The sequence below is a fragment of the Takifugu rubripes genome, chromosome 6, assembly GCF_901000725.2.
Source record: "Takifugu rubripes chromosome 6, fTakRub1.2, whole genome shotgun sequence".
Lineage (NCBI taxonomy): Eukaryota > Metazoa > Chordata > Actinopteri > Tetraodontiformes > Tetraodontidae > Takifugu > Takifugu rubripes.
Window position 1 is genome coordinate 5,779,766 of NC_042290.1, and position 25,318 is coordinate 5,805,083.

Sequence of the window (25,318 nt, forward strand, 5' to 3'; positions counted from 1 at the left end):
AACATCGGCAGGCTCACAATTAAAGTTCTATCCGTGGCATAGTGATTTATTTATTTTTTAATCCCAAATTAAAGTAAAATCTGAAACGCAGTTTATTATGTTAGTTTCACCACTTATAGATTGCAATAAAGAAAATTAGCCAAGAGGTCACAGGCCTTATACTGTTTTTGACCTTTGGACCTGTTGGAAGGATGCAGAAAAGACCTGAGTCAGAGCGGAGATGCTCAGACCCGTGACAGCCTTGAGCCTGAGCACATCGACACCAAACCGGCAACCTCAGAACTGTCAGCAAGTGATCGGGGAAAAATTTGATTTAAAATTAGGATGAGCAGACCCCTGAAGAGGTGAACAGGTAAATAAACATGGACGGAAGACGAAACCTGCTGCTGCAGCTGCTCAGCTTTGCTGCTCTTCTTCTTTTTGGTGAGTCATTTATGTTTTTTAATCGGGAACGCTGGTCCGTTTACATTTGTACATGTCAAGTAAAAGATGTGCTCGGGTAAAAGTCGGACATCGGTGGGATTTAACGTTTGTATGAAATACTGAGCGTTGCTGAACTGTTCTTGTGTCATGGGACTTTTATGATGGGGGCCATCAGCATCATGTGAACGTTCGTCTCCACCACAAACATTAATAAATTATTTGTACAGATATTGGGCATGGGCACATTCAGGACTGTTTTGGGGTAAAAATTAAATTTCTAAATACATTTTTCCCATTTTTAAAAAGAATCCTTTAAGATTTGAAAATCCTTTTAAGGTTAAATAGTATTTGTACTTCAAGACAATGTACAAATAGGATATTTTATGGTAATTTCTTTAGTTTAATGTGTTAAAGTAACAGTGTATTTCATTCCTGTTATCAGCTCAGTGCCAGTGCCAGGCAGGCTGGAGGCAATATGAGGACAGATGTTACTTATTTTCCAATGATACAAAGACGTGGTTGGAGGCAAACGCCTTCTGTCTGGAGCAAAACAGCAACCTGATGAGCATTCAGGACATCCACGAAAGGGTGAAATGAGGACACATCTGGAAACAAGCATTGGAAAACTGTTTTTCTTAATTATATTAATGTCTTTTTTTTTCCAGCTGTGGTTGAGGACACAAATCGGTGCAGATATTTTCTGGATCGGCCTGAATGATCAAGTGGTGGAGGGCACCTGGGAGTGGAGCGACGGCACCACCTACATAGAATATCTGTCGTATGTGATTGAAGCTGAAGCAGTCTCAAAACATATGTAATTCACTCCTGCATGACAGCAGGACGGTGTTTGATGTGCCTTTACTTGTCCCCTTCAGTTTCTGGATGCAGGGCCAGCCTGATGACTGGGGCGGCGCAGAGGACTGTGTTCAGGTGGTGGGATACAGCAACGGGCACTGGAACGACGAAAACTGCAACGTTAAGAGGAAATATATCTGCAAGCACGTCAACCGTAAGTGTCAGATCCCAGCTCACAGGCCGACGGCTCATCGCGTGTCCGTATTAAAAGCGCTTTTCTGCAGCCAATCCTGGGCCGCAGTGCGACCTGACGGGCGGCTGGAGACAGTACGGCTCCAACTGCTACAAACTAAAGGCAGACACCAGGAAGAGCTGGTCGGAGGCCAGGTACGACTGCGTGCAGGAAGGGGGGGACCTGGTGTCTGTCTTGTCCCCACACGAGGAGCAGTACATCACCTCCATTCTGGACCCGTCCTACTTTGACATCTGGATTGGCTTTTCCACACTGGTGAGGGGACCTCGACCGGTTCAAGAGGCTCGTTGAGTGTGTCTGCTTCATCCATGTCCTTTCTGTTGTTTTGTTGTTTTTACCAGAAATGCAGCAAGATTTCATGTCAAGTCCAAGCAGGGAACACACAGTTCGCCTGGTCCGACGCCCAATCGTCCCCTCATACCAACTGGGCAGCCAACGAGCCGACAGTGTAAGATGGCGTTCCCCACGTGGGGGCGGGAGTCTGTGCACTCACCTTTTTATGAAATGTTCCTTTCTCCGCAGTGACACGCAGGCCGGCTCGTGTGCTGCCATCATCAAAGACGAAACTGATGAATTTGGGAAATGGAGGAGCCACGTGTGCAGATACGAGCGCCCGTACATGTGCAAGCGGCCTCTCAACAGTAAGCCACATCCTCCCTCCTTCATTCTGAACTTTGGAGGTTTTTTCCCCCTTTAAAGCTCGGCCGTCCAAACCCGCTCCTCCATAGCGAGGGTCCATCCTGCCGGGTCTTATGACCCACCAGGTAGATGACCTTTCACCTGGGTTCCCTCTTGCCTGGGTGAAAGTGGTTTTCTGCCTCGGAGGACACAAAACTCGGCTGGATTGCGGCCTTTGAGGACCGGGTTTGGACACCCCTGCTTTAAACGCCGTTGTTTCTTGACCTGCAGCCATCTGTCCTGCCGGCTGGGCGAGTTTCTCCGGCAGTTGTTACTGGCTGGTGAGTAACACCAACCTGTTGACCACCTGGCACGAGGCCCACACCAAATGCTCCGACATGGGGGCTCACCTTCTGATCCTTAACAGGTACGATAGAACCAACTTACCCAATAAGTCGCATTAATATTCATAAGCCATTAAAACCGGCGTGGCTTCATTCCATAAACAAGCTTATATAAACAGGAACCCTCACTGAAATGATAAAGGATGCACCTGGTTTTATTTACTAGTTCTGCACTTTATCGATCCATTTTTGATAAAATGACTTAATCTTTGAAAAGCATTTCAGCTCCACGCTGCCCTTGACCGTTTCTTCACTTATGTGCAGCCAAGAAGAACAGTTCTTCATCAACGGGAAACTTCCAGACTTCCACCAGGTGGACATTCCTGACATTTGGATCGGTTTATCAGGTTCCCAACATGCTATACTGGTTTTATTCCCACTTTACTCTTCACTGGATGTCCTCCTTCATTAACATTCCTCTCACCGGGCTTTACCAGACATGGACCAAGACGGTCACTTCAGGTGGGTGGATAAGACCGAAGTTAAGTTTTCCAACTACGGTCCCGGCTGGCCCCGAAACACTGCCAACATCTGGGACTGTGGGCAGATTTTCACAGGTGAGAACTGGGCGAAACGCGGGGCTGAGGTGGCGTTGCACTCAGAACCCACTGACGTTCTGTTTCCAGGAAATTACGACGGCTTGTGGGAAACGACCAACTGCTTCAAGAGCCTGGGTTACATCTGCGAGCTGACGGGGGGGCAGAACCCCAAGCCGACTACCACGCCTGGTCAGTGGGACTCCTCTGAACCGGTCCTCCTCACCTATGCTTATAACCATGTAATAACTGCGTCCTTGTGTTGGTTCAGATTCCCACTGCGACCTGGGATATCTGTTATACGGCGACTTCTGCTATAAGTTTGTGACTGAGTCGGTGAGCAACTGGAATGATGCTGAAACCCAGTGCCAAAGAGATCAAGCTCATCTGGCCAGCTTCCACTCACAGGAGGAACTGAGCTTCATAACTGGTGAGCAGCCACGAAAAGATGCAAAGCCAGTGAACAAAATTCTGTATAAAAGCGAGGAGTAGCGAGGTCCGGCGTCCCCTTTTCTCCGCAGCTCACATGCCGGCAGCAGCCTGGATAGGCCTGAATGACATCAGTAATGAAAATCATTTTGTCTACACGGACGGGACCCCCGCAGTAAGCCACTGAAGATTGGCTCAGGAGTTTGTGTTGAAGACGCACTGTAGCGGCTGTTTCCGTCTTCCCTCAGGACTTCGTCCCATGGGCGCCCAACCAGCCGGACAACTGGCAGGACAACGAAGACTGCGTACAACTGCGAGGGATGAACCACCACGAACCCGGGAAGCTCAACGATGACTTTTGCACGTCTACAAAGGAATTTATCTGCAAAAAAGGTTTGGATGGAGACGTGTTCCCGCGTCCTCTGTGCTGTTTATGTAGCATTTTTATCAATGCGTCTTCTTTTCACAGCCAAGGGACAAGGACCCCCTCCTCAGCCTCCCACCTCTGGACCAGGTGAGGCTGGTTCTCCACCAGCTCCGACTCGCCACCAGATCGGCCCCGTTTATCCGACTATAAACTCTGTGCGTTTGTCGTAGGATGGAACACCAAATGCGGCTTTTGGACATCTGACCCGTATAACGACTACTGCTACCTGTTCAACTACCTGTCCATGAGGACGTGGGCAGAGGCCCGAGCTGACTGCGTCAACCAGGGAGGAGACCTCATCAGTATCACAGATCCATTTGAGCAGGCCTTCATCCAGGGTGGGACCATCTTACTGACGTGGTTTTTTTTTATGCTTAATACAACTCAGTTGTAGTTGTTGTGAGTAGCAGCTCACCGTTTTCTCATCAGCTTTATGCACAATGATTCTAAACTATATTTGAATCATCATAAGAGCTACTTTAAAATCGGCAGAAGCAAATTTCTCTTTAGGATTTATGCTTTTTGAACACCAGAGGGCGACCGTGAGTTCTTAAGGGTTTACATTTGACTTTTTGGTATATTTAGTCTGAATGCGGTGGTTTTATTCTTGTGGATCTAGATGAGTGCACCGGCGAAAGGCAGCATGAATGAATGTGTATATTTTGCTGTGGGACAACAGGTGTGATCCAGCATAGTCCCACCGGTATCTCTCTGTGGATGGGCGGTCATGACTCCATCACCGAAGGCGGCTGGGAGTGGATGGATGGTTCTCCTTTCAGATACATTCGCTGGAGTGCCGGTATGTTTCAGAGCAGGATTTTTTTTTAAATGTTTAAATACTTCAGGGAGGCTTTGGAAAAATCGAGCAGTTCTTCCTCCCAGAAGGAAAGAAAACATGAATAAATGCAAACTGATAAGTTTCTTCTGAGACTGAGGCATAAAAGTTGAAATTGAACGTCTCTCGTTTCCTCGCAGGTAACCCAGATGATTTATACGGTGAAGACTGCTTGTCTATGTATATTAACGACGGCTACTGGAATGACGACATCTGCGAGTACAAGAGAGGATACATCTGCAAACGAAGAGGTGAGAAACTCTTTTTATTGTAGTTGATAACCAGAAACCAGCATTTAGAGTTACATTTACATTTTGCTAAAACTAGACTTATTTTTCTCTTTTCCAGGGAACACACCAGAACCTCCACCCCCCCACGAAGGTAACGACGCTGCAAACCAATAAATAAAATGCAATAAATGTAGGATTTTCCTGCAACTACAGATCTACATGTCAGACAATCGTCCCCACCGCAGGTTTCTATACGGCGGTGGTGTGTCAGGACACATCCGCCGTCCTCCACTGTCCCGAGGGAAGCGTCATTAACATCCAGTCGGCTTTCTACGGCCGTAGGAATGCAGACATCTGTCCGCAGCTGGAAGGATCAGAAGGTGGAACTGCACCCTCACATAAAAACAAGTGTGAGAAAAAGTGTGTCTAAGCAGGACTACTGGCTGTCCCGCAGGGAACTGCACGGTGGAAGGCGTCCTTCCTGGCTACAGGAAGATGTGTGACAACCGTCCGTTCTGCTTCGCGTACGCCCACGTGGAGACCGACCAGTGTCCCAATGTCTCCAAATATCTTGAGATCATCTACAGCTGTGAGCAAAAAGGTGAAATGGTCTTTAATGGTTTTCTATGACCCAGCCAATGTGGATGTGAGCAATGGCAGCTGAAGGTTCTGTGGCACCTGTCCTCCATCAGTGTGTCTGCACGGCCTGGGCGTGGAGGACGGGAACATTACCGACTCTCAGCTCTCCGCCTCCTCCTCCATCGGCGGCAACACTCCAGATAAAGCTCGGCTGAATGGAAATTCCTGCTGGATGCCTTCAGGAACCAGTACGTAACGAGCGCAGAGCTCCAACATGTGCCACGCTGTAGTTATAGAAAAGAAAAAAAGACAGGTTTGAGGTTGGATTTTGTCCTCTGCAGTCACTTCAAGCTGGATCCAGGTCAATCTGAACCAGATTAGGAAAGTAACGGGAATAGTTATCCAGGGCTGTCCTCAAAGTGACCACTGGATCACCAAGTTTAAACTCAAGTACAGTATGGACGGAGCGTCCTGGAACGACTACACAGCCGATGGCACGGTGAGCGAAATCCCTGCACACTGAGTTTAGAGGCCAAATGATCCCTAAATCCATTTTTGATTTCCAGTTTTTCCCAGGCTCCACGGACAGAAACACTCCCGATACTCAGCTGCTGGGCACACCAGTGTCGGCCCAGTACATCCGCATCCTCCCATTGGAGTTCAGCGGTCAAGCGGGCCTTCGCTTTGACGTCTTGGGGTGCACACCAGACTGTAAGAACAGCGCACGATTACTTGTTTCCAGATTGACGGTCGCTCACCACCCTTTGTGGCTCAACAGATGCCGTCACGTGCGACACCAAACCCAACTTCAACTCTGCCACCGATAAAATGACGTCAGTGAAACTTGTATATTCTACCTTCCTTTCAGCTGTGGGGTGTTTTTGTAACCTGGTCTTTGCTTTCCTGCCACTTTTCAGGGTCCACTGCCCTGCGAAATGTGCCCACTCCGACTACACTGTCTACGGCACTACGGAATACCGCGGGGTGCGTTATGCCGATGTCCACACAGCATTTAGGCATCAAATCTGTTGTCTAACATGTTGACCTCCCCCGACAGGACTCAAACATCTGCGCAGCTGCCATCCACGCTGGCGTGGCGCTGAATGACCTGGGTGGCGACTGTACTCTGTTGAAAACAGCAGGAAAGGACTTCTACGCCGGCTCCACCAGGAACGGCATCACTTCCCGACAGTATGTTGCCAAATCTCGGCCTGAATCATTCCTCTGCACTCTGCAGCGATCCTGGGTGTTAGTTTAGTGTTTATCACACAGGTACGATGGGAACTACGGCGTGTCGTACACCTTTGCCGACGGGGGTGAGTTGAGCGGCTTTGGTGATCTCTCCGTTTTGAATGTGCGCGCCGGTGTTTCACACACGGCGTTCGCTCTCCTCCAGAGCTTAGGTGTTCAGGGCCCGACTGGCACGAGTTTGGGGACTTCTGCTACAAACCTTTTGAGGAGAAAAAGACGTGGCATTACGCTCGGGAATCCTGCCGGAGCCTGGGGGCCGACCTGGTGTCCATCGTGTCGATGACGGAGCAAAGCTGGCTGGAGAGCTACATGTACATGGGTATGGAAAAAGAACCCGGACGATGAATGAATAGCTTTGGAACACACAATTTGTTTTGTCTGTTACAGCCACCAGTGATATGTGGACCGGTATGAATGACCTGGCTGTGCCTGGATTCTTTACCTGGTCCAACGGGCACATGGTGACCTTCACTTATTGGGACCTGGGGGAACCGACCAACCACGATGGGTTCAATGAGGACTGTGTGAAGATGTCCTACCAGGTGAGAGAGGAAAAAAAATCTACATGCTTAAATGTATCCAGGATGAAGGAAAAAAAACCTATTTACATGTTTGTTGTATCTTTGCTTCAGACTGGCCGATGGAACGACGTCTATTGTACGGAACTTAATACCTTCGTGTGCAAAATGCCCAAAGCGCACTACCCACTGCCCTCCGTGCAGCCCACCGTGTATGGATGCCCCCAGGTTGGAGAGACATGTGACAGCACAGATGCATACATTTGGACTCACAGTTGGTGTTTACCGAGGCTCTCATGTGTCAGGGCTGGGACGCATACGAATACTCCTGTTACTGGATGGAGGAGACGGCCAGGAGCTGGTCAGATGCCAAAGATTTCTGTAAAGGGCAGGACAGCGTCTTGGTGCACGTCGGAGACCTGTGAGCAACAGTGGAGACATATGACATGTTTTTACCATTTCACTGTTGCTGCTTAATGTTTGACACCTTCCAGGCCCCCGGCTGTGAGAGCTCTACCATGTTTAACATCTTGAAACCTTATTAAACAATCTGTCCGTGTGCATTTTGCTGCAGGTATGAGCAGGCGCATTTCACGGTGGCGCTGTCGGGAAAGACTGGTTTCTGGTGGATCGGCCTGCGTGCCCATGGAGGCCCGACCGGAGGTGTGGACTATGTCTGGGACAACGGCTTACCGCTCACTTACACACACTGGGACAAAGAGCAGCCAGGTATGGTGCGGACAGGGATTCACGTCCTGGATGTCAGCGCAGTCTGGAAACTCCCGCGTCCGTTTGTATCCAGATAATGGAGATGGATCCTGCGTGGCCATGGCAGCCGACAAGATTGGTGCTTTCTGGGACGACAAGCAGTGCTCAGAGAAATTCTTCTTCTTCTGTGAGAAATCCAGGCCAGACATCACCCCACCCACCAAAGCCCCGACTCCTCCTCCATCACAAGGCTGCGCAGATGGCTGGACGGCCCAGCCGCACTTCAGAAACTGCTACAAAGTAACCATCCAACGAACGGCACGTACGTGAGTGAACTTTCCAACGCTGAATTCCTGTGCCGGTTTATTTTTAGCTCTTCCACAACGTGGACTGGTCCCAGAAGAAGAGCTGGGGAGCAGCTCATGAGGACTGCGTAGCCAGAGGAGCGAATCTGGTCAGCATCCACAACCAAGAAGAGGAGGAATTCTTGTCCCAGTACAGCAAAGCCAGCAGCAAGTGGATCGGCCTCAAGAGCAATCCCACGGAGGGAGGTGAGCCAGACTTTAGCTGCAAAGGCTGATGGGTAGGAGAATGCGCTTCATGTTCTCAACACGCGATGGTTCCATTTCCACAGGATACACCTGGAGCGATGGCACACCTCTGTCTCACACCAACTGGGGCCCCGGGGAACCCAACAACCACGATGGCAGGGAGGACTGCGTGGAGATGGTGACCAACGGCAACGGTTCCTATTCCTCCTGGAATGATCTCAACTGTGACGCCCACCAGGACTGGATATGCATGATCGCCAAAGGAGAGAATCCGGTCCTGCCACCAGAGCCTCCATCACCTGTCCCAGGTACTGTACCCACAATGCACCTGGATTAACAGCATCTTTTTTTGCCAGAGCAGTTAGCCACAGTCTGTCTTCTCAGCCCCTGAATGTGGCAGTAATTCCGGCTGGAGGAAGAAAAACGGCATCTGCTACTACTACAATGACACGGACGCCGTCGACTTCCCCACAGCTTTGAGACGCTGTCGTGACGAAAGAGCCCTCCTCGCCTCCATCCACGACAAAGATGAACAGGCCTATATTAACAGCATGGTACGTCTCTGCGTCCTCCTCACCTTGTGACGGGTGCACCAGGTAATAGTCCTCCCGTTCTTCCAGGTGGGGACAGGCAAGGTCACATCAGCCTGGATTGGAATGATAATGGCTGGAGTCGCAAATGGACAATACAAGTAGGTGAAGCACAGATAGGGAAGAATTAGCAGTTTTGGAATTCCAGACCAAAAAAAAAACAGAATGTGTACATGAATCCTGAAGATTTGATCCCTTCCTGAAAAATGTTTCAGCCTTTTCCCCAGATTGAATTTAACCGTTTGAACTGCACAGGTGGGTGGACGGGTCCGCCGTGTCCTACACTCACTGGGGTAACGGAGAGCCCAATAATGCTAATGGGGAGGAACAGTGCGTCCAGATGAATAGGCATCAAGGTACTCTCTATACAAATGTACAGGCCTGTTCTTTATTCCTGGTCTGCTGCACTGAAGCTGACCACAGCGTCCGGCTCCTTCAGGTGTATGGAACGACGCCAACTGTGGCAGAACGGCAGGATACGTCTGTAAGAAGCACCCCGGGGACATCCACACCCACCCTCCACCCACACAGCCCTGGGAGGGAAACTGTCCCGAAGGTCTGTTTTCCAATGCTATTGGGTTACAACAAACATCTGTGGTTCAAGTGTGAAAAGAATACGGCGCTGAGAGCCCTCGCACAGTCATTATTTTACACATAAACCCACGTAGCTTTCACTCGCTTCACTTCCTTTCAGGTTGGATGCGTTTCAAGAACAAGTGCTTCCTGTTCAAAGGGAAGAAAGACGATATAAAAGCCAACTGGACTTATGCGCGGAGTTGGTGCAGAGAGCAGGGAGGAGACCTGGCTGTTATTGACAACCAGTATGAGAACAGTGAGTTGCCCCCGTGATAAATAAGAGGAGGGAGAGATTGGTTTTTACATTTCAAGCCTGTCATTCACAGATTTTGTGTCAAGCTACCTGAGGGACCTGATGCTCCCCACGTGGATTGGCCTGTCCGACCTCTTGGCAGAGAATCAGTATGCCTGGAGCGATGGGGTGAGCCCGGTGCTCTACACCAACTGGAACGACAAGGAGCCCAACAACGCAGAGGGAACGGTCAGGATACTATAGCTGTGTCCTGAAACGTGCGCAGTGTTAATAGGGGGTCATCACTAACTTGTTCTTGATGTCTTGGACAGGAGCACTGCGTGGCCATGGCTCACAACCACCTGGTGACTGGGAAGTGGAACGATGACGCCTGTCACAAAGCCCACAGCTTCGTCTGCTCCAGGATAAAATGTGAGTAGACGCTCCAGTTGCTCTGTTTCGCCTTTGACAAGCAGCAGCGTCTCTGACATCATCCGTTACCACTTCAGCCAGCAGCATCGCGCCCCCACCTCCAACCAAGAGCCCCTGTCCCGATGGTTACATCTCCTGGTACCACAACTGCTACAAGCTGGTGGAGCAGCCAGCGACTTGGGATGCAGCTCAGGCGGCCTGCGTGCAGGAAGGAGGCAACTTGGCTAGCATCGACATGAGCTATGACCAGGCCTTTTTGGCAGGAGCGGTTCTGAATGGCATGGACTCCTGGATTGGACTCAGACGGAAGGTTGTGCAGCTGATCCTAAATGAGCTAAAAACAAATGTCACACATTTAAGTTGGTATATGCAGCGGTGTTCAACTTGAACCATGTAGCCTTTATTACTACTAATAATAATAAACAAGTGCTGTTCACATCAATAAGTCTCACACTGTTGTAGGATGATGGTTCCTACACATGGACGGATGGCTGGCCAGTTTTCTTCACCCAGTGGGGGCCAGGAGAGCCCTCTAACATTAATGATGAAGGCTGCGTAGCCATACATGGTGGAAGGGTGTTCCACGGGACCTGGAACGACACAAAGTGCGACTTGGCCAAACCCTACATCTGTAAGATCAGCTCAGGTATGCCGGTCTTGGCCGGTAACTGGCCGGTCTTGGGCCCCCCCCACCCCCATTAAGAACAAAACAACTAAATCTATTGTCTACGGCATCTTCCAGAGAGTCCACCGCCAACACCTGCGCCAGGTAACGGGATGTGTCTGCCGTTCTGGTACCCCTACGGCCGTTACTGTTACCACGTGTACAACGGTCAGCAAGGCTTCTCTTGGCCGGAGTCGCGCCATTACTGTCAGTCGATCCGGGGAGATCTGGCATCTCTCCACAGCAGGGCGGAGGTGGAGTTCGTCAGGAACCTCAACTACACCAAATATCACAACATTTGGATCGGCCTCACCAGGGACAGCAACTGTGAGCACCGCCGGATCCATTTCAGTGTCACCTACGCCTGTTTTGCAGGTGCACTGACCTTTTTTGCACTCCGGAAACCTCCTTGTTTTAGTTGGCTGGGCCTGGACGGACAAGACGTCTCTGGGCTTCCTAAATTGGGCACACGGAGAGCCCAATGCAGCCTTCCACCCCGGGAACGCCGCTGATGAGAACTGCGTGGAGATGTACCCGGACGGACTCTGGAACGACAACAACTGCCTGCAGAAGAGAGGCTTCGTGTGCCGACACCACCAGTGTAAGGATCAATTTGCTTATTTCAGCGGCACGCATGGTGCACTTTTCAAAGTTTAACACCTTCTCCGCCTCTCAGACCACACGACAGATGACAACGGGAATCCGGTTTTTCCCACCCCCGGTCCTGGTGGCCCCAACAGTGAGTGCAAGTATTTTGAACCCATTTAAAATGTTTTTGTAACTACAGCAACAGTGCCAGCAGGGTAAATTTTAGCCCTTTGAATTTTAAGAATTTGACAGCATCATCAGGAGGCGTCAGACCAAAATGTTTCAGTTGCTTTTGACACGTTTCTGCCTCCCGCCACAGACGGGGGGGTGATCGCCGGCGCCATCATCGCAGCCGTACTGGTTTTTACCCTAGTCGCTGGGCTGTTGTACTACCTCTTGGGAGTCCGGGGATATAAGCTGAGTGGCCTGAGCCTGCCAACAAGAGCAGCCAATCGTGTCGATGTGGTGAGTTATTGATTAGGCGATGATCAAGACCTTCACCGTGATATGAACACTCAGTCTTTTTCTGTTCTGTTGCAGCCTGCGTTCACCAACCCCAACTTTGGAGCAGAATCAGACACATAAATTGCTCTTCAGCCTTTGTACAGTGCAAAATGACTTTTTGAAAATAAAATTAATAATGTGGTTTAAGGCCACCAGGGTTTTCTAAGCTGTAATTCTGTTGTAAATAGATTAATTCCATCAGTACATTGTTTTTTCAAGTGCAGCATTTCTTTTTTAATGTTTACAGTAATTGGATGATTACTAAATTTCGAGGGGGAAAAAAATAAATGTTGAACTAATTTTCAGTGTTTATTCATTTCTGTACACTGCAACACAAATTCTTTACAAATCTCACAAAAGGAAAAAAGCTTCCTTACATTTTCCAGTAAATCATTTGGACAAAGTGTAAACTTGCAGAGAAATCAATAATAAAGCACCAACAATCAAGGTTGATGTATAACCACATGTTTGAAAACACAAGATCAACCGTTGGAGATGTAGATTTCCGGCTGTTTAATGCTAAAATTCCTCACGAGCAGCAGACATCCTTGGCAAGATCATTTCTAAAGCGACCTGCTGATGATCCACATATAAAAGAAATCTTATGGCACCAGTGTCCTCTCTATACTTGAAAAAATTAATTATTGTGACAAAATAAAGTTAGAAGACTGTGATCCTCGCTTAGCCCTTAGTGTACCTACACACCAACCAAGTTAAGTTCCAAAACCCAACGATTCTCCAAAAATCTGAAGCAATGATTCCTTTCATCAATATCTCCTACCGATTATTTCTGTGTCCCTTCAGGAATCGAAGAAGTAGTGAATTCAAAGATGTTACTGAAAAGTGCCGAGTTTATCTACAAACATCTGCTCAAAAATATGTATTCATTTGGAAGCTATTCGTTCTAAATCCCACAGGTCTACTCAAACAATTCCAATCTCAACTGAAATGTGGGAGACGCAGGAATAACAGCAGCTTAAAACAAACGAAGGGGACGCAAACTACATTCTGTGATTGGCGGTTCCACGACACCTGAAGGGTAAATCAAAATAACCGCTTAGCTCTTCGATTAAAAATGATTTTTTTTAAATTAGAAATCTACTCATCTGACAACTCCTCACTGCTCATTTGACAGCTAAAGAGCAGCAATACGTGTCCTGAGCTGCATCAAACTGCTACAAACCAGTGTCTCACCTCAGTTTATAAGTTAGTCAGTCTGCATTTAGTCCTAAAATGGTCCTAAAGTCTCTATACTGATATATTCATTTAGTAAAGTCCGTTTCAGCTCAGAAAGCTTTAAATTTGGCAAAAAAAAAACCCACAAAAAAAACAATGCTAATTTGACAAGAACATTATCCAAGTGTTGACTCATATAGACTCCATAATGTTGTTCCCAGTCAGCACAAATGGGAAATAGAGATTTCAGACGGAACAAGGCAAAATAAATTAATGCATTGCAAAAACAAAAACAAAAAATAGACATAATACTTGAACAATGATTTAAGTGCTTTTAGCTTCACAGGGGTTTTAACCACTCACACTGATATTAATGCCTAAAAACAGAGTAAACTAAGACTCATGTGAGCGCACCCCAATTATGCAATCAGGGGGGAAAAATGGGAACAACCAGAAGTTTCAGTAAGAAATGCTCCTGTAGCAGCAGCCGACAATGTAAGAGGAAGTGAAAAAGGCAGGTAAAAAAAGATGAAACACAGCGTTACTGGTGACGTAGTAGAAAAAATAACGAAGTGCGAGATAAGATGACAACGTCTACCTTCTCTTGCCGAGGGATGGGTTAGTGTCCTGTTAAAGTGAGGCTAATGGCGACTGTCCCGGAGTGTGGCGAGCCGTTCAGGATCGAGAGGCAGATCGGAGGCGGATTCTCCTCCTCCGCCAGCAGCAGCAGGTTGATGCTCAGTTTCCCTTTCGGCAGTCCAGCCTCAGCCAGTCGACACCCTGCCGTGTGTATCGCACCATAAAGGTCATGCTGGACATCAGGTTCAAGGGGCCCAGAACTGTGTCCAGCTCTGTCAACAGGCCTGGGAAAAACAGAGGTTTTATAGCACCAAAGTGGTTAGCTAACTACAAATTCATGCTATTTACTTAGTTTCAAAGCCCCGGCCCACAACTTTACCGCTGCCTTTACGTGCCAGCTCCTCTGCTTTCTCCCAGATCTCGTGAGCTCGCAGGAACAGCGAAGTGATGTTGACGTAGGAGAAAGCCACTTGCTCGATGACCTGCGGGACGCTCACGAAGGCGTTGATTGCGTCTACGCTGTGATTGGAGCTGGAACCTGAGCTGGTTGGAGCTGGGGAGGGCAGGCTGGGCATGGGGGAGGGGGTGCCCCTGATGCTGAGGGAGCAAAAGCAAAAATCACAGACATGGCAAATCCGTGGTAACCGAGAGAATGAGTCCAAATGTACACTTACTTTGGTGTCATGACAAGAGGACTTTGTGTTCTTTGAGGAGCGTTCTGAAAGATTTCATGGCAACAATAGAGGATTAACATCCACTGCTGGATTACTGAACTCCATTTGTGTGATCACGTGACATCTTACACTGAAGTGGTCCGTCAGGGTCTTTGAATACTTGATGGCTGTTCTCTGTTTGTGGCGAAACATGGCCATATGCAAGAGAGACTGGCACTTCAAACTGGAAAACAAATACCCTTCCTTGATCGTTTCAGTGGATTTATTGATTCCTCTGATGTTCGAATCCAAACCTGAGACTTAATAACATCAATGGAAAAAAAGAGAAAACTCACCATAATACAATAAAGTCTTTTTCTGAGGATGGCGCAGAGGCGTCCACTGAGTTTTTAAGCTTCAGCACAAACCTATGAGAGCAAAATGTCAGTCTAATGAACACATCCAGATCCATTTTGAGCAAGAAGCCAACAATCACCCCCCCCCCTTTGTAATTTGTCCTCCAATAATTATGAGGATATTTAATTACTTGAGTAGTTCCACGGTCTCTGCGAACATCGTGTAAGAAGACATTGAAATTTGGGGATCTTTCTCCATGGCGATGCCGCTCTCCACAAAGTACATGGCCGCATCCACGTAACTGAAAGCTTTGCAGAGTTTATCCGACTGCAAAGATGAGAACACACAGCAATTTATCTCCACCCAGTTCTGCTCCGACGGCACTTCTTTTATCCAGACTCACCTCTGCATCAGCTTTGTGCTTCAGTTTTTTAGCCTCCTTTATGTAGTGCTTCACTGGATACTGCCTGCAGATCGGAGTCACTTTCTTATTAACAGGGGCTGCACTAAGGTGGCCACTAATTTATAACTCTGGGTTAGTAAATCTGAGTTGTGCACACAGGAGCCGTCGAAGCATAGAGGCCAGTTAGAGGAGACAGCAGAGGTCACACAGGAGTCAAACAGAGGCCAGGATTCATGCTGGGGACAAACACGTCGTGACGCAGGTTGGGCCATGGTTGGCTGACGCCTGCAGCTCCGTACACGGTGTCATTTATAGAAACATTCGGTAAAACGTAAGAGGTCAGCACGGAGGGTTTTTACCTGTCCTCCGGTCTGAGCAAAGGCCTCTGTGTCAATGCTTTCCCGCTGGGCTCTGACGAAATGCTGCTCTTTGTAGTCTTCTGCAAAAATTGTATTTTCAAACTCTTGCTGGATGCTCAGTCAGAAGAGCAGCCGTCTTGATTCTATATGGAAATGTGCTCGTGTCGGTCACCTTGTCTGATGGAGGGAGCGGCTCCGTGCGCTTCCCGCTGCTCCTCTTGTGCTTTCTGGAGTCCTTGGCCTTGTGCTTGCAGGATTCCTTGTTGGTCTTTGGGAATCCCGCGGAAGCGCGTTTGTCTTTGGAGGCCTCCTTGGCTGTTGGATGCTGCTGCTGGGGAACTGGAGTTTTCTTGGCCTTCTTTATCTCCCGGTCTTCCGCTGAGCTTCTGATGGTTCTACAAGGACGCGGGAATAAAGAAACGTGATCGGAGTCATAAAAAAGGCAGGAAGAGAGGAAAAGGATGTTGCCAGAGTGAGGACCTACTCCAGTTTTACAGAGGCGTGACTTGATGAGGTATTCTTGTTTTCCAGCCGTGGCTTCTTCCTAGGAACAACTTTATTGTCCACCTTGACCTAAAAGAAGGTAAAACACGCTCAAATAAACCCAGACCTGTGTCACAACCCTGACTGGATCAGCTTGTGGTCATTTCTCACGTTGTTACTCTTTTCGCTGCTTTTGCCAAGTTTCTGTGCTGTAGAAGCTTCACTGCTCTTTCCGTCATGCTGTTTGACCGCTGAAGATCTCTTGGTTTTGGAGAGGCTCTCTCGATGATTCCTGGAGATCTGGGGCACTTTTGAGAGCAGACTCAGATCGATCTTCACCAGCAGAGATCTCGGAAACCTGTGAGAGTTTCGCGAACTCTGGGGAGTCTTCTCCAGATGCTTTTGGGTTGTTTTGGGAGGAACCTTTGTGCCCTTCTGCCAAACGACGTCGGAATTTGATTTGCTACAACTGATTCTAATTGGTGGGGCGGGAGACAGCTGGTCGGGCTGTGGCGGACTGTGGGTGGGGCAGGGGCAGGAGTTTGGATACTGCACACCGCAAGATGGACAATGACCATACAAGACCAGCGCCACCTCCGACTCTGATCCAGCCTTAAGCTTGTCATGCGACGCATGCTTAGAAGTCCTCTTATTGTCTTTTTTAGTCTCACATCGGTCCTTATTTTTCCTGCTGGGACCCATTTTCGTCTTGACCTTAGGCCTAACTGTGAAACAGGGGTCTTTGTCTAACACGGCTCCAACTTTCTCACACTTGACACAGGCAGGTGGTTGAATGCTCCCTGCCTTTGCTGAAGTTGAGGTGTTCGTGGGGCATGAATGTTTGTGGCTACAGCTGGTCACGCCACTGCTGGATGGAGGGGCTGGTGGGTTATCAGGCTGTTTATAATGATCCTGATGTCTTTCGCTGTAGGTGTGGGGCTTTCCGGCACTCTTGGTGAATTCTTGCTGAGGTTTTGACTCCCAGCTGGGCTCCACCACCTCTGTGACGCTCTGAGGTGGCCGTGGGCTGTCGGAGCCGCGTGTGTCGCAGTGACCTTCAGCGTGGGAGTTCTGCTTGCTGGATGGGATCCAGTTCCCCAGCTGCCAATCCACATGTTTTGCTGCCGGACTGCTGCACTGCTAAAATAAACCCAAGTTTAAAAAAAAAGACACAAAAAACTGCTGTGATCACACCGCCTATGAAATGTACCTCAGCCTTCATCGAGCTGCTCCCTGGACACTGTGGCGGCTCCTCGATGGCACTCTCACCGTCTGAGTCAGACCTGGAGCTACTCTCCGAGTCGCTGGAGCTCGGCGACTCCAGCCCTCTGGAATGCGCCGCTTTAACTGAACTACAGAAAAGCACAAACGTCCGAATCAAAGACACATTATTTTCACTCATCGGTTGTTTTGGTTCGCAGGCTTTCGCATACCATGAAGAGCTTTGCTGTGTGGGGATTTGCAGGTGCTGGGATGAATCAGCAGGTGATGTGTCACACTTTTCAGGAATGACGGCTAAATGGAACAAAAGACAGATCAACGCAAGGGACACCTTCCAACCCCACAGCAGCCTGAGCGGTTCAAATCATAACAACGGTTGCTTTAAATGCCCGTTTCATCCAGGGAAAAGAAAATTATTTTTAAAGAAACTAAAAGAGGAGCAAGTAGAGTAAAGTTTAATTGTACAGCAATCAGAGCATCGCTGCATCAGTGGAGTTCAAATCCAGCTGATGTTTCAATACTACAGTTTGGCTGGTAAAACATTAATCTGTTCCCTAAATATTATTGCAAAGTCCACAGCTGCTATGCAAATATACTCCACATGCAGACACGCAGGCCGAGGCAGCCACAAACCTTTATCAGCATTGGTTAGCAAATAACTGTGGAGACAGCCAGTGAGCAGCCGATAGGAAATGAAATGGGAGCGAAAGCTGAATCTCTGATGTGGTGATGGCCAGAATATTAATGAACAGCTTTTATGTTACATATCAACCACTAATAAAAGGTTTAACATTGGAAACAAAGATTATTTAAGATGGGTGCGATGATGAGGAGGATATCTATCCCATTTCTATGGCACACAACAAAGAACAGAACACATCAACGCGGGGTAAAACAGGAAAAAAAAGGGAAGATGCAGCAAAGGATTGGCTTCTTTCCTTTATTTTTTTACTCACTTTGTCCAGGATGTGAGGAAACATGTTCTGCTCCCTGTGATGAAAGAAAAAAACTCAATCCAGAAACTATATATTTATGTAAAGATAGAGGGCAGTGTTACTACCCTTCTACTATGGCCAAAACTCTGAGAATCAAATCAAAAGATAGAAGAAATTGCTGTTATGTCATTACCTTGGGTTGAAATGGGGACTTGGAAGGTTCGCCCGTGTTGGGACTGTTTACAGCTGTCAGGATCGGGGGCCAGAAGCAAGTCATTTCCTGTAGAGAGCATTTAACAGAGTGAGTGTTTCTGAAGGTTAGGGATACAAATGTCAGTCTGCTGAGGGTTCTGTGGCCATCCTGAACTCTTCAAGGACCTGCGTCAAGCCAGATCTACAGGGTAGTGAGAGTCCGTGGTCACATGTTGATCTTTAAGAACTCAAACATGTGAAAAGAGTGAAGGAATTCAGTCAACAATGTCCAGAATCACAGAGATAAAGAAATCTAGCTCCAAGCTAAAGAAACCTGAAGCAGAGCTTATTAGCTGTTGCTTAAATGTGTTCTTAAAGTGAAAAACTATAGATGTGTTTGTTCTCTAGATGAAAATAGTGAACATGTTTAAGAGCAACAAGATTTCAGCATGAAAGCTGAATGATTTCACTGCCCATTTTAATAAAAACAGCCAGCAAGACTTGACCATCAACAGCTTTTACAGGCAGCTCTGCATCCCTAGCATAACTCTATTCATTTTCCTTTATACATCACAAGCTTCTAAATCAAATAAATTGTCATTACAATCAAATATTTTAGTTTTTTTTGAAAAACACAAAAAAACCATGGGTTGAGAATGTAACATCTCTAAAACACCAAATTACATTTTTTTGTGCCTTATGTTGCAATATGAATGTATTAATGACGAAAAACAATACATTAAAGACTTTTTCTGTGTTTAAATAGACCCGGATAAGCGGTAGAGGATGGATGGATAAATAGACTTACCCTTAGTATGTCTTCAACACAATGAGCTTCATTTGGTCTTATCTGCACAAAAGAAAGGAACGTCATGAAAGAAGGACAGAAAACAATGATTTTGTGATAGAAAGCAACAGCCTAAAGGGTTATGTTTCACAGGAGTTTACGGTGAACAATTTATAATAACTCACAGGGATACAACTTTTACTTTAAGAGCCAAGTTGCGCAAAATCATCTGCAGATGGAAAGAAGGTTAAAAAAAAACAACCAACTGAACAAAAGGAAGGATTTAACAATCGTTGGTCATTTGTTTCAGTAGGACAGAGGTTCAGGCTAGGTGACAAATGCGTTCAATCATGTAACAGCTTAACTTTCAGCATTAACGTTTTGTTTTTGAATTTGTTTTTCTGAAGTGCCTGTAATGACTTTCAGATTAACGCATCTAAATTAGCCTCATCTTCCTGGGCCTTCAGCCTAAAAAGGAAATTCCAGACACTAAAACAACACTTTAAATGAGTCCATACAGGCTCTGCTGGCTTATTCGTGGTATACTAAGCCCATCCACCAGAAAGATTTGTCATTTTACAACAATTTCCGAGGAAATAACACTTTCAATCCAATACCTAACCTTAAACAAATGTTTTCACAACCATGCCAGCAGTTACACAGCAGCAGTCTTTTCTAGACTCCTGCCGACAGACAGTACAAGAAAGCCAACAGTCTGACAGGATCACATTCTCAGAGTGAGAAAAACAGTCAGTGAGTGTGCATGTGTGTGTATTTACGCGTGTGAATGGAGTTCAGTTGGTCTCCCCATTTTCCTTCTGAATGAACAGTGTTTGAGATAAAGTCAGAAAATCAATGTGCTCCCAGAGAGAGACGTTATGCAAGTTGGTGACAAAGCTCATTTATTGTTTTGTTTGAGCCCACGGGTGAAGTTATCTGAGGCAGCTGAGGTCACATAAACACACAACAACAAAAACCACAGGCCGCTTGACACATAGGCGCCATGCTGGCACCCGCCAAGGACATGACAGCTCAAGCCCGACAGCGAGGTGGTGACACCGTATTCTAAAAGAAGACAATTTCCAAAGTACTCACTTCCAAATATGGTGGCAGCTTCTTCTCTTTGTCCAAGTGGGATTTGTTGATCAGCTCTGGCAGAGGCACATAAGGCTGTGGTGAAGGCTTCAGCTCAGGGGACTCATTCACCACCTGGTCCTGACCGTCCATGGGCCTCACGTAGGCCGTGGGCTTCTGGGTCATGACTACACTGGGCTGCTTGCACAGCAGTGAAGGGAAGGTCTGAGAGGGGAGAGTGTTGCCCTTGTTGGTTTGAGGGAGAGGGGCATCTTTGGTAGGATCTCTTGGAATCGGTGCGGAAACGTCCCCAGAGCCAGGACATTCCGAGGAGCTTAACCGTGGAAGTCTATCACAAGTGTCCTTGTTCGTGCAGGTGTTAGCGAGGTCTCTGGGACACTGCAGAGACAGGGACTTGGTGGGGGACTGAGAGCACACTTCCTGAGCTAGGCCGGTACGTTCCCTGAGGTGGGCTTCACTCTTCTGGTGACAGTGGACCATGCGGCTGAGCTGACTGTGGTTTAAAGACACATTAGAGAAAGTGGAAGAACTCCCACGGCGGTCTGGAGATGAAGCAGGACCAGATGTCCGTGAGGGCTGAGGGGGACAGCCATTACTGGTGGGGGCTTTCTGGCTTTGGCAGGAAATGGCCTGGTTATGGAATGGAGGTCTGGCTTGACTATCCAAACCTTTCTGACCCTGATCCAACTGCGAGAAAGCTGCATATGTGGGAATGCGTAAAGGCTCCGTGGCGGTGGGATTGGGATTATTCACATCTTCATAACTGCCCAACATCCTCTGGATCAGATTGGAAAGTTCATCCCCTTTGTTTGTCTACAAAACAAAGTAGACACAGAGGTCAAAGGATATGCACAGATTTGGAATATTTAAAATGTCTAAAGCAACGTTATTTTATCTAAATTGCACCAGTGTGTTATTTTGAAGAGTGAGTCTTTATTAATTACTGAAAATAACACAGCATCATATATATTTTTTATTATTTTATTTCTTTATCTATATTGTATTTTAATTTTTTAGAGAGGGTTAATAAAAAAGGAGAAGCTGTTGTTGGTCAGAGTTGCCTGGATTAAATACCAAGTGCTCACAGCCACTGCACTTACAATAATTAAGCTTTACAAGCAGCAGCATAGAGAGACTCGCTGACCTTTTTGGTTGCCTCTCAGGCTACATCCAGCCTGTCCTATCTTATTAACCATGAGGCTGAGAGGGCTATTTGCAGCCTCTGGGAAAAACCAAGAACTCAAGACTGAAAACACTCCTGTCCATTTTCTCTGCATGTTCACAGTAAGATATAGAGTCCTTAGCCATCTTTTTCCATCAATTGAGATCATGTGATAGACCATTCTTTTTCTGAATGTGGTTCTAAACAGTCGTGGTATCATCAGCCATATCTGGAATAGTTCATCTATGTTGCAGCATAACCTGAGTTTAGTCTACCAGTTGTACCTTGTATGGCTCCCCAAAGAGGGGCACATTCTCCTGTTCTTTGGCTTGGCTTGTTTCTTGGTTCCTCTGTTCCCATGCTCGCAGGCGAAGGAGGTTCCTTTCTTCGTTGTACTGACTGCAGGACGTCACCAAATAATGACATGTTAAAGTCAGCGCTGCATCATATCTTCACACCTCTATAACAGCATTTGTTCAAGTCGTTTTGAAACTTCCTACACCATTTTATGACTGCGGCTTTATGATGTTACCCCAGACCCGTTTCTACCCTGGGACCTGAGCAGCACTGTCAGCATTCTACTGGGAGAACATGGCGTCCATCATCATGGAAGACGAGTGTAATTAAACGGAACAGATGTTTGGAGGATTCATGGGGAGACTGGCATCTGTTCCGTCTAGCCCCTGAAGACGGTGTCAAATATGCAGATGTGTGCAACTATTATTCCCCCTGATATGACACCCGTGGTGAAAATAACTACTTTCTTCTGCTAAATGAAACATCATCTGACACCATCTCAGATATTTACACTCACCGGCTGCTTTTTTAGGTCCACCTGTTCAATTGCTTGTTAGAGCAAAGTGTGCAGGATAGACAGACTGTTTGGAGCCGGCAGAAGGGCAACAGTAACTCCAACAACCACTCATTACAACCAAAGAATTCAGAATACCATCCCTGAACACGCAACACGTGGAACCTTGCAGAAGATGGGCTACGGCAGCAGGAGCCGACACCGGTGCCACTCCTCTCAGCTAAGAACAGGAACATGACGCTACGGTTCACAGAGACTGACCACACTTGGACAGCAGAAGCTTGGAAAAACAAGTCTTGATTTCAGCTGGAAGATTTAGATGGTTCGGTCAGAATTTGCCACAAACAACATAAAAGCATGGATCCATCCTGCCTGCATCAACAGTTCAGGCTGGTGGTGGTGATGCTATGGGGTGGAGGATATTTTCTGGGGGCACTTTGGTCCCCTCAGTACCAAAGGAGCATCATTTAAACACTGCAGCCCACCTGCGTACTGTTACTGACAACGTCCATCCCTTTATGGCCACAGCGTTACCATCTACTACTTCCAGCAGGACAATGCCAGGTCCGTTGCACTCCAGTAGCCTCCACAGTCACCAGATCTCAATCCAATAGATCACCTTTGGGACGGGGGAGATTCGAAGCTGCAGCAACGGCGTGACACTACCATGTCAATATGGACCCGAATCTCTGAGGAATGTTTCCAACATGGATTCCAGCCTTTTACTAACACTGTGTGCCTAATAAAGTGGCCGATGAAGGTATATACACATCAGGAATACATTCCATGCTAATTCTGATATGGACATCTGTGTATACATTCCCAATCATCTCTGGCCAATACCAAAGAGTAAGAGGTTAAATACTGCAAATTAAACAAGAACCACATGTTTTGCATCCATTTTTAAAGATTGATGATTTTAAATGAGACTTTGCTCAACCATTTCTGTCCAGAGCCAAAAACCGTTTTTCCAAGTTTGATTCCAAACCAAGCTAAAATATTCCTGTAACTGCCGCTCTTTTCTGCACAACATTTCACCAAGGTGAAAGAAATCGATGAGCAGAAAAGGAAATACACCAGATGGCAATAAACTATTTTTTACTGGCATCTGGAAGGCATCATAAAGCCCACAGCAAGGCGATTCTTATGCTGAATTACAGATTTATGGAGCAGTACAATGAACGGAAACAGATTTTTTATTATTATTTCTTCTTTACTTGATTACTGTCATAATATAATGGAAAAATTAGAAGCGATTGAATGGCAACCAAGCAGAATTTGTAGCTTTTATTTATTATTGTATTGATTCTACTATGTTTTACCTGTTGTAACAACACTAATATGGCAACATGCAGCTGGCAAATACCAAACTATTTTAATACTGATCACTAGTGCCTGAGATCAAAGTCTTCCATCGATTATGAATGATTAACAACGTTTTTAAAGGTTACTGCACGTTGTGATACTCATGAGAAGGAAAACAACGCTGTGTCTGCTGCCTGCGCACACGCACACTGCGCACACGCACCCTGCAGCTGCTGAAGCTTTGCAAACAGGGTTTAATCACACATACAATGCACATGATAGCAGACTGGGTTCCTTTGCATTAAGACAGTGATCAATGACAGTAAAACAATCTGCGTACTCTACCGATGCAACATCCAACATGCGTGGCCAAGCCAAAGCATTTATGATGTCTTCAACGCATCAATTAACTAAGATTTGAAGTGAGATCGAGGATCGAAGTGAGAAATGCACATTAAGGTTAACCGACCCAGCGTCTGAGCTACTTTCTAGTCCAAATCGTTACCCAATGCAAACTTTGGCAAACATGGTTAATGAGACCCCTACAGTGATCGCATACTATAAATATAACCAGCAAACTAACCCAAATGTTGCAATCACATAACAGCCCCCACTGACAAACCGGCCAGAATCACATCAGCCTGTTCTTTCCAGCTGATTCCACCTCCCACTCGGAAGCGCTATTTTAAAAAAAGCTAAAAAAAAACACTTTTAAACTGAGCAAATAAAATAACCGAACGTGCACCGCTTTCCTTTTCGAACTTTTACAGAGTTCCGAAGTAAAGTATTAACTTTAAGGCTCGACAAGTGCACCGCTTGTGAGTTAGCTAACTCCATGCAGCTAATTAACATTCAGCCAAGCTGGATATGCAGCTACCAGCTAAGCTAGCCGCGGCTACCGCTGCCTACCTCGGCTGAGATGCCATGATGCGCCGCTCACAACAACCAAAGTTGGTTGTCATGTGTTTCTGACAGTCGTCGCCGAAAGTGACCCCCTCGTTTGGTTACATTGTTTACCGGTGAAGACAAAATGCTACCATAAACGGCTGTCAATCTGCTGTTGTTTGATAGTTGTTTGCTAATCGTCCGAGTTTGGGCTGTCCACTCTGATGGATTGTTCTATTCTATTCAGCCCATCCGGGGAGCAAGCTCGATTTTATACACTCATTGCGCTACATGTTGTCGGAACACATACTCAGATCAATCGTGTTAGTCACCTAAGTTTAATTATAAACCAAATATCACGAATATGTCTCACGAGATCCACATTAAGAACTACTTTATTTTAGTCTAGGCAGTTAAGAAATGCCACCCCTGTCTGACAGAGATGGTACAGTCAACAGTTACCCCAGGCAAAGAACTCTAATGAGAAGCTGCTAATTGAATACATTTATATTTTTAAAGTTAACTACTACCATTAAAATAATTTTCTTGCAACGGAAACTGCATGATCAAGCTGCAGTGATCTTCATTTAAGTATGTTGCCCGCGCTAAAAAGATATATTTAAATTGTCCATTTTTATAAAAACAAGAATTGTTTATTATGTAATTGTTATCGAATTGCTTGCAGTTTTTTTTTCTACAAAATATTGTGCTGGTGGTTCACCGTTACATCATTTAGCTTACTTCCATTCTGCTTAAATAGATATTTTAACTT

General features: G+C 46.7%; 2 protein-coding genes across 10 annotated transcripts; one reads left to right on the top strand and one right to left on the bottom strand.

The window, feature by feature from the left end:
• The first annotated feature begins 247 nt into the window (after positions 1-247).
• LOC105416539 (macrophage mannose receptor 1) lies at positions 248-12,363 on the top strand. Its single transcript, XM_029838034.1, has 49 exons — positions 248-423; positions 866-1,011; positions 1,089-1,201; positions 1,299-1,432; positions 1,503-1,726; positions 1,813-1,919; positions 1,994-2,112; positions 2,381-2,516; positions 2,758-2,840; positions 2,931-3,050; positions 3,120-3,221; positions 3,301-3,459; positions 3,551-3,633; positions 3,707-3,851; positions 3,928-3,972; positions 4,056-4,223; positions 4,565-4,684; positions 4,861-4,971; positions 5,069-5,101; positions 5,196-5,330; positions 5,405-5,551; positions 5,643-5,777; positions 5,871-6,028; positions 6,096-6,240; positions 6,308-6,513; positions 6,587-6,720; positions 6,802-6,845; positions 6,926-7,099; positions 7,168-7,322; positions 7,413-7,526; positions 7,604-7,719; positions 7,873-8,027; positions 8,101-8,306; positions 8,380-8,557; positions 8,641-8,865; positions 8,942-9,111; positions 9,178-9,248; positions 9,403-9,503; positions 9,587-9,703; positions 9,842-9,979; positions 10,050-10,204; positions 10,288-10,387; positions 10,465-10,697; positions 10,850-11,033; positions 11,130-11,378; positions 11,470-11,652; positions 11,728-11,790; positions 11,959-12,104; positions 12,180-12,363. The coding sequence occupies exons 1-49, from the start codon at positions 363-365 to the stop codon at positions 12,222-12,224; spliced, it is 6,591 nt and encodes a 2,196-aa protein (XP_029693894.1). The 5' UTR covers positions 248-362; the 3' UTR covers positions 12,225-12,363.
• Positions 4,970-24,766, bottom strand: aff1 (AF4/FMR2 family, member 1). 9 transcript variants are annotated; one of them, XR_003888799.1, is made up of 27 exons: positions 24,571-24,766; positions 21,830-21,944; positions 20,384-21,196; positions 19,310-19,351; positions 18,503-18,589; positions 18,331-18,364; positions 17,587-17,668; positions 17,364-17,505; positions 16,325-17,293; positions 16,155-16,243; positions 15,843-16,065; positions 15,671-15,750; positions 15,312-15,375; positions 15,099-15,235; positions 14,908-14,979; positions 14,702-14,795; positions 14,573-14,616; positions 14,278-14,495; positions 13,918-14,182; positions 11,437-12,199; positions 10,840-10,977; positions 10,266-10,721; positions 10,067-10,167; positions 7,572-7,717; positions 7,223-7,315; positions 6,980-7,085; positions 4,970-5,813 (listed from the first exon to the last, which is right to left on the bottom strand). XR_003888799.1 is itself a non-coding variant. In XM_029837880.1 (19 exons), the coding sequence occupies exons 1-19, from the start codon at positions 24,621-24,623 to the stop codon at positions 14,058-14,060; spliced, it is 3,483 nt and encodes a 1,160-aa protein (XP_029693740.1). In that variant the 5' UTR covers positions 24,624-24,766; the 3' UTR covers positions 12,440-14,057. The 9 variants fall into 9 exon arrangements, 1 of the variants encoding a protein (XP_029693740.1); XR_003888802.1 differs by having other exon boundaries at positions 4,970-5,537; positions 5,629-5,813; positions 10,266-10,977; XR_003888801.1 differs by adding an exon at positions 9,135-9,223 and having other exon boundaries at positions 10,266-10,977.
• Positions 24,767-25,318: the final 552 nt, after the last annotated feature.

Bases quoted from the DNA above. Each gene is read 5' to 3' on its own strand.
- LOC105416539 (XM_029838034.1), top strand. From the start codon at position 363: ATGGACGGAAGACGAAACCTGCTGCTGCAGCTGCTCAGCTTTGCTGCT. The intron at 3,051-3,119 runs GTGAGAACTGGG...TTCTGTTTCCAG, and splicing joins CTGTGGGCAGATTTTCACAG to GAAATTACGACGGCTTGTGG. The intron at 6,029-6,095 runs GTGAGCGAAATC...TTTGATTTCCAG, and splicing joins ACTACACAGCCGATGGCACG to TTTTTCCCAGGCTCCACGGA.
- aff1 (XM_029837880.1), bottom strand. From the start codon at position 24,623: ATGACAACCAACTTTGGTTGTTGTGAGCGGCGCATCATGGCATCTCAG. The intron at 16,066-16,154 runs GTAGGTCCTCAC...GCGTCCTTGTAG, and splicing joins CACGCCTCTGTAAAACTGGA to AACCATCAGAAGCTCAGCGG. The intron at 14,796-14,907 runs GTGAGTTTTCTC...TTTGTTTTCCAG, and splicing joins AAAGACTTTATTGTATTATG to TTTGAAGTGCCAGTCTCTCT.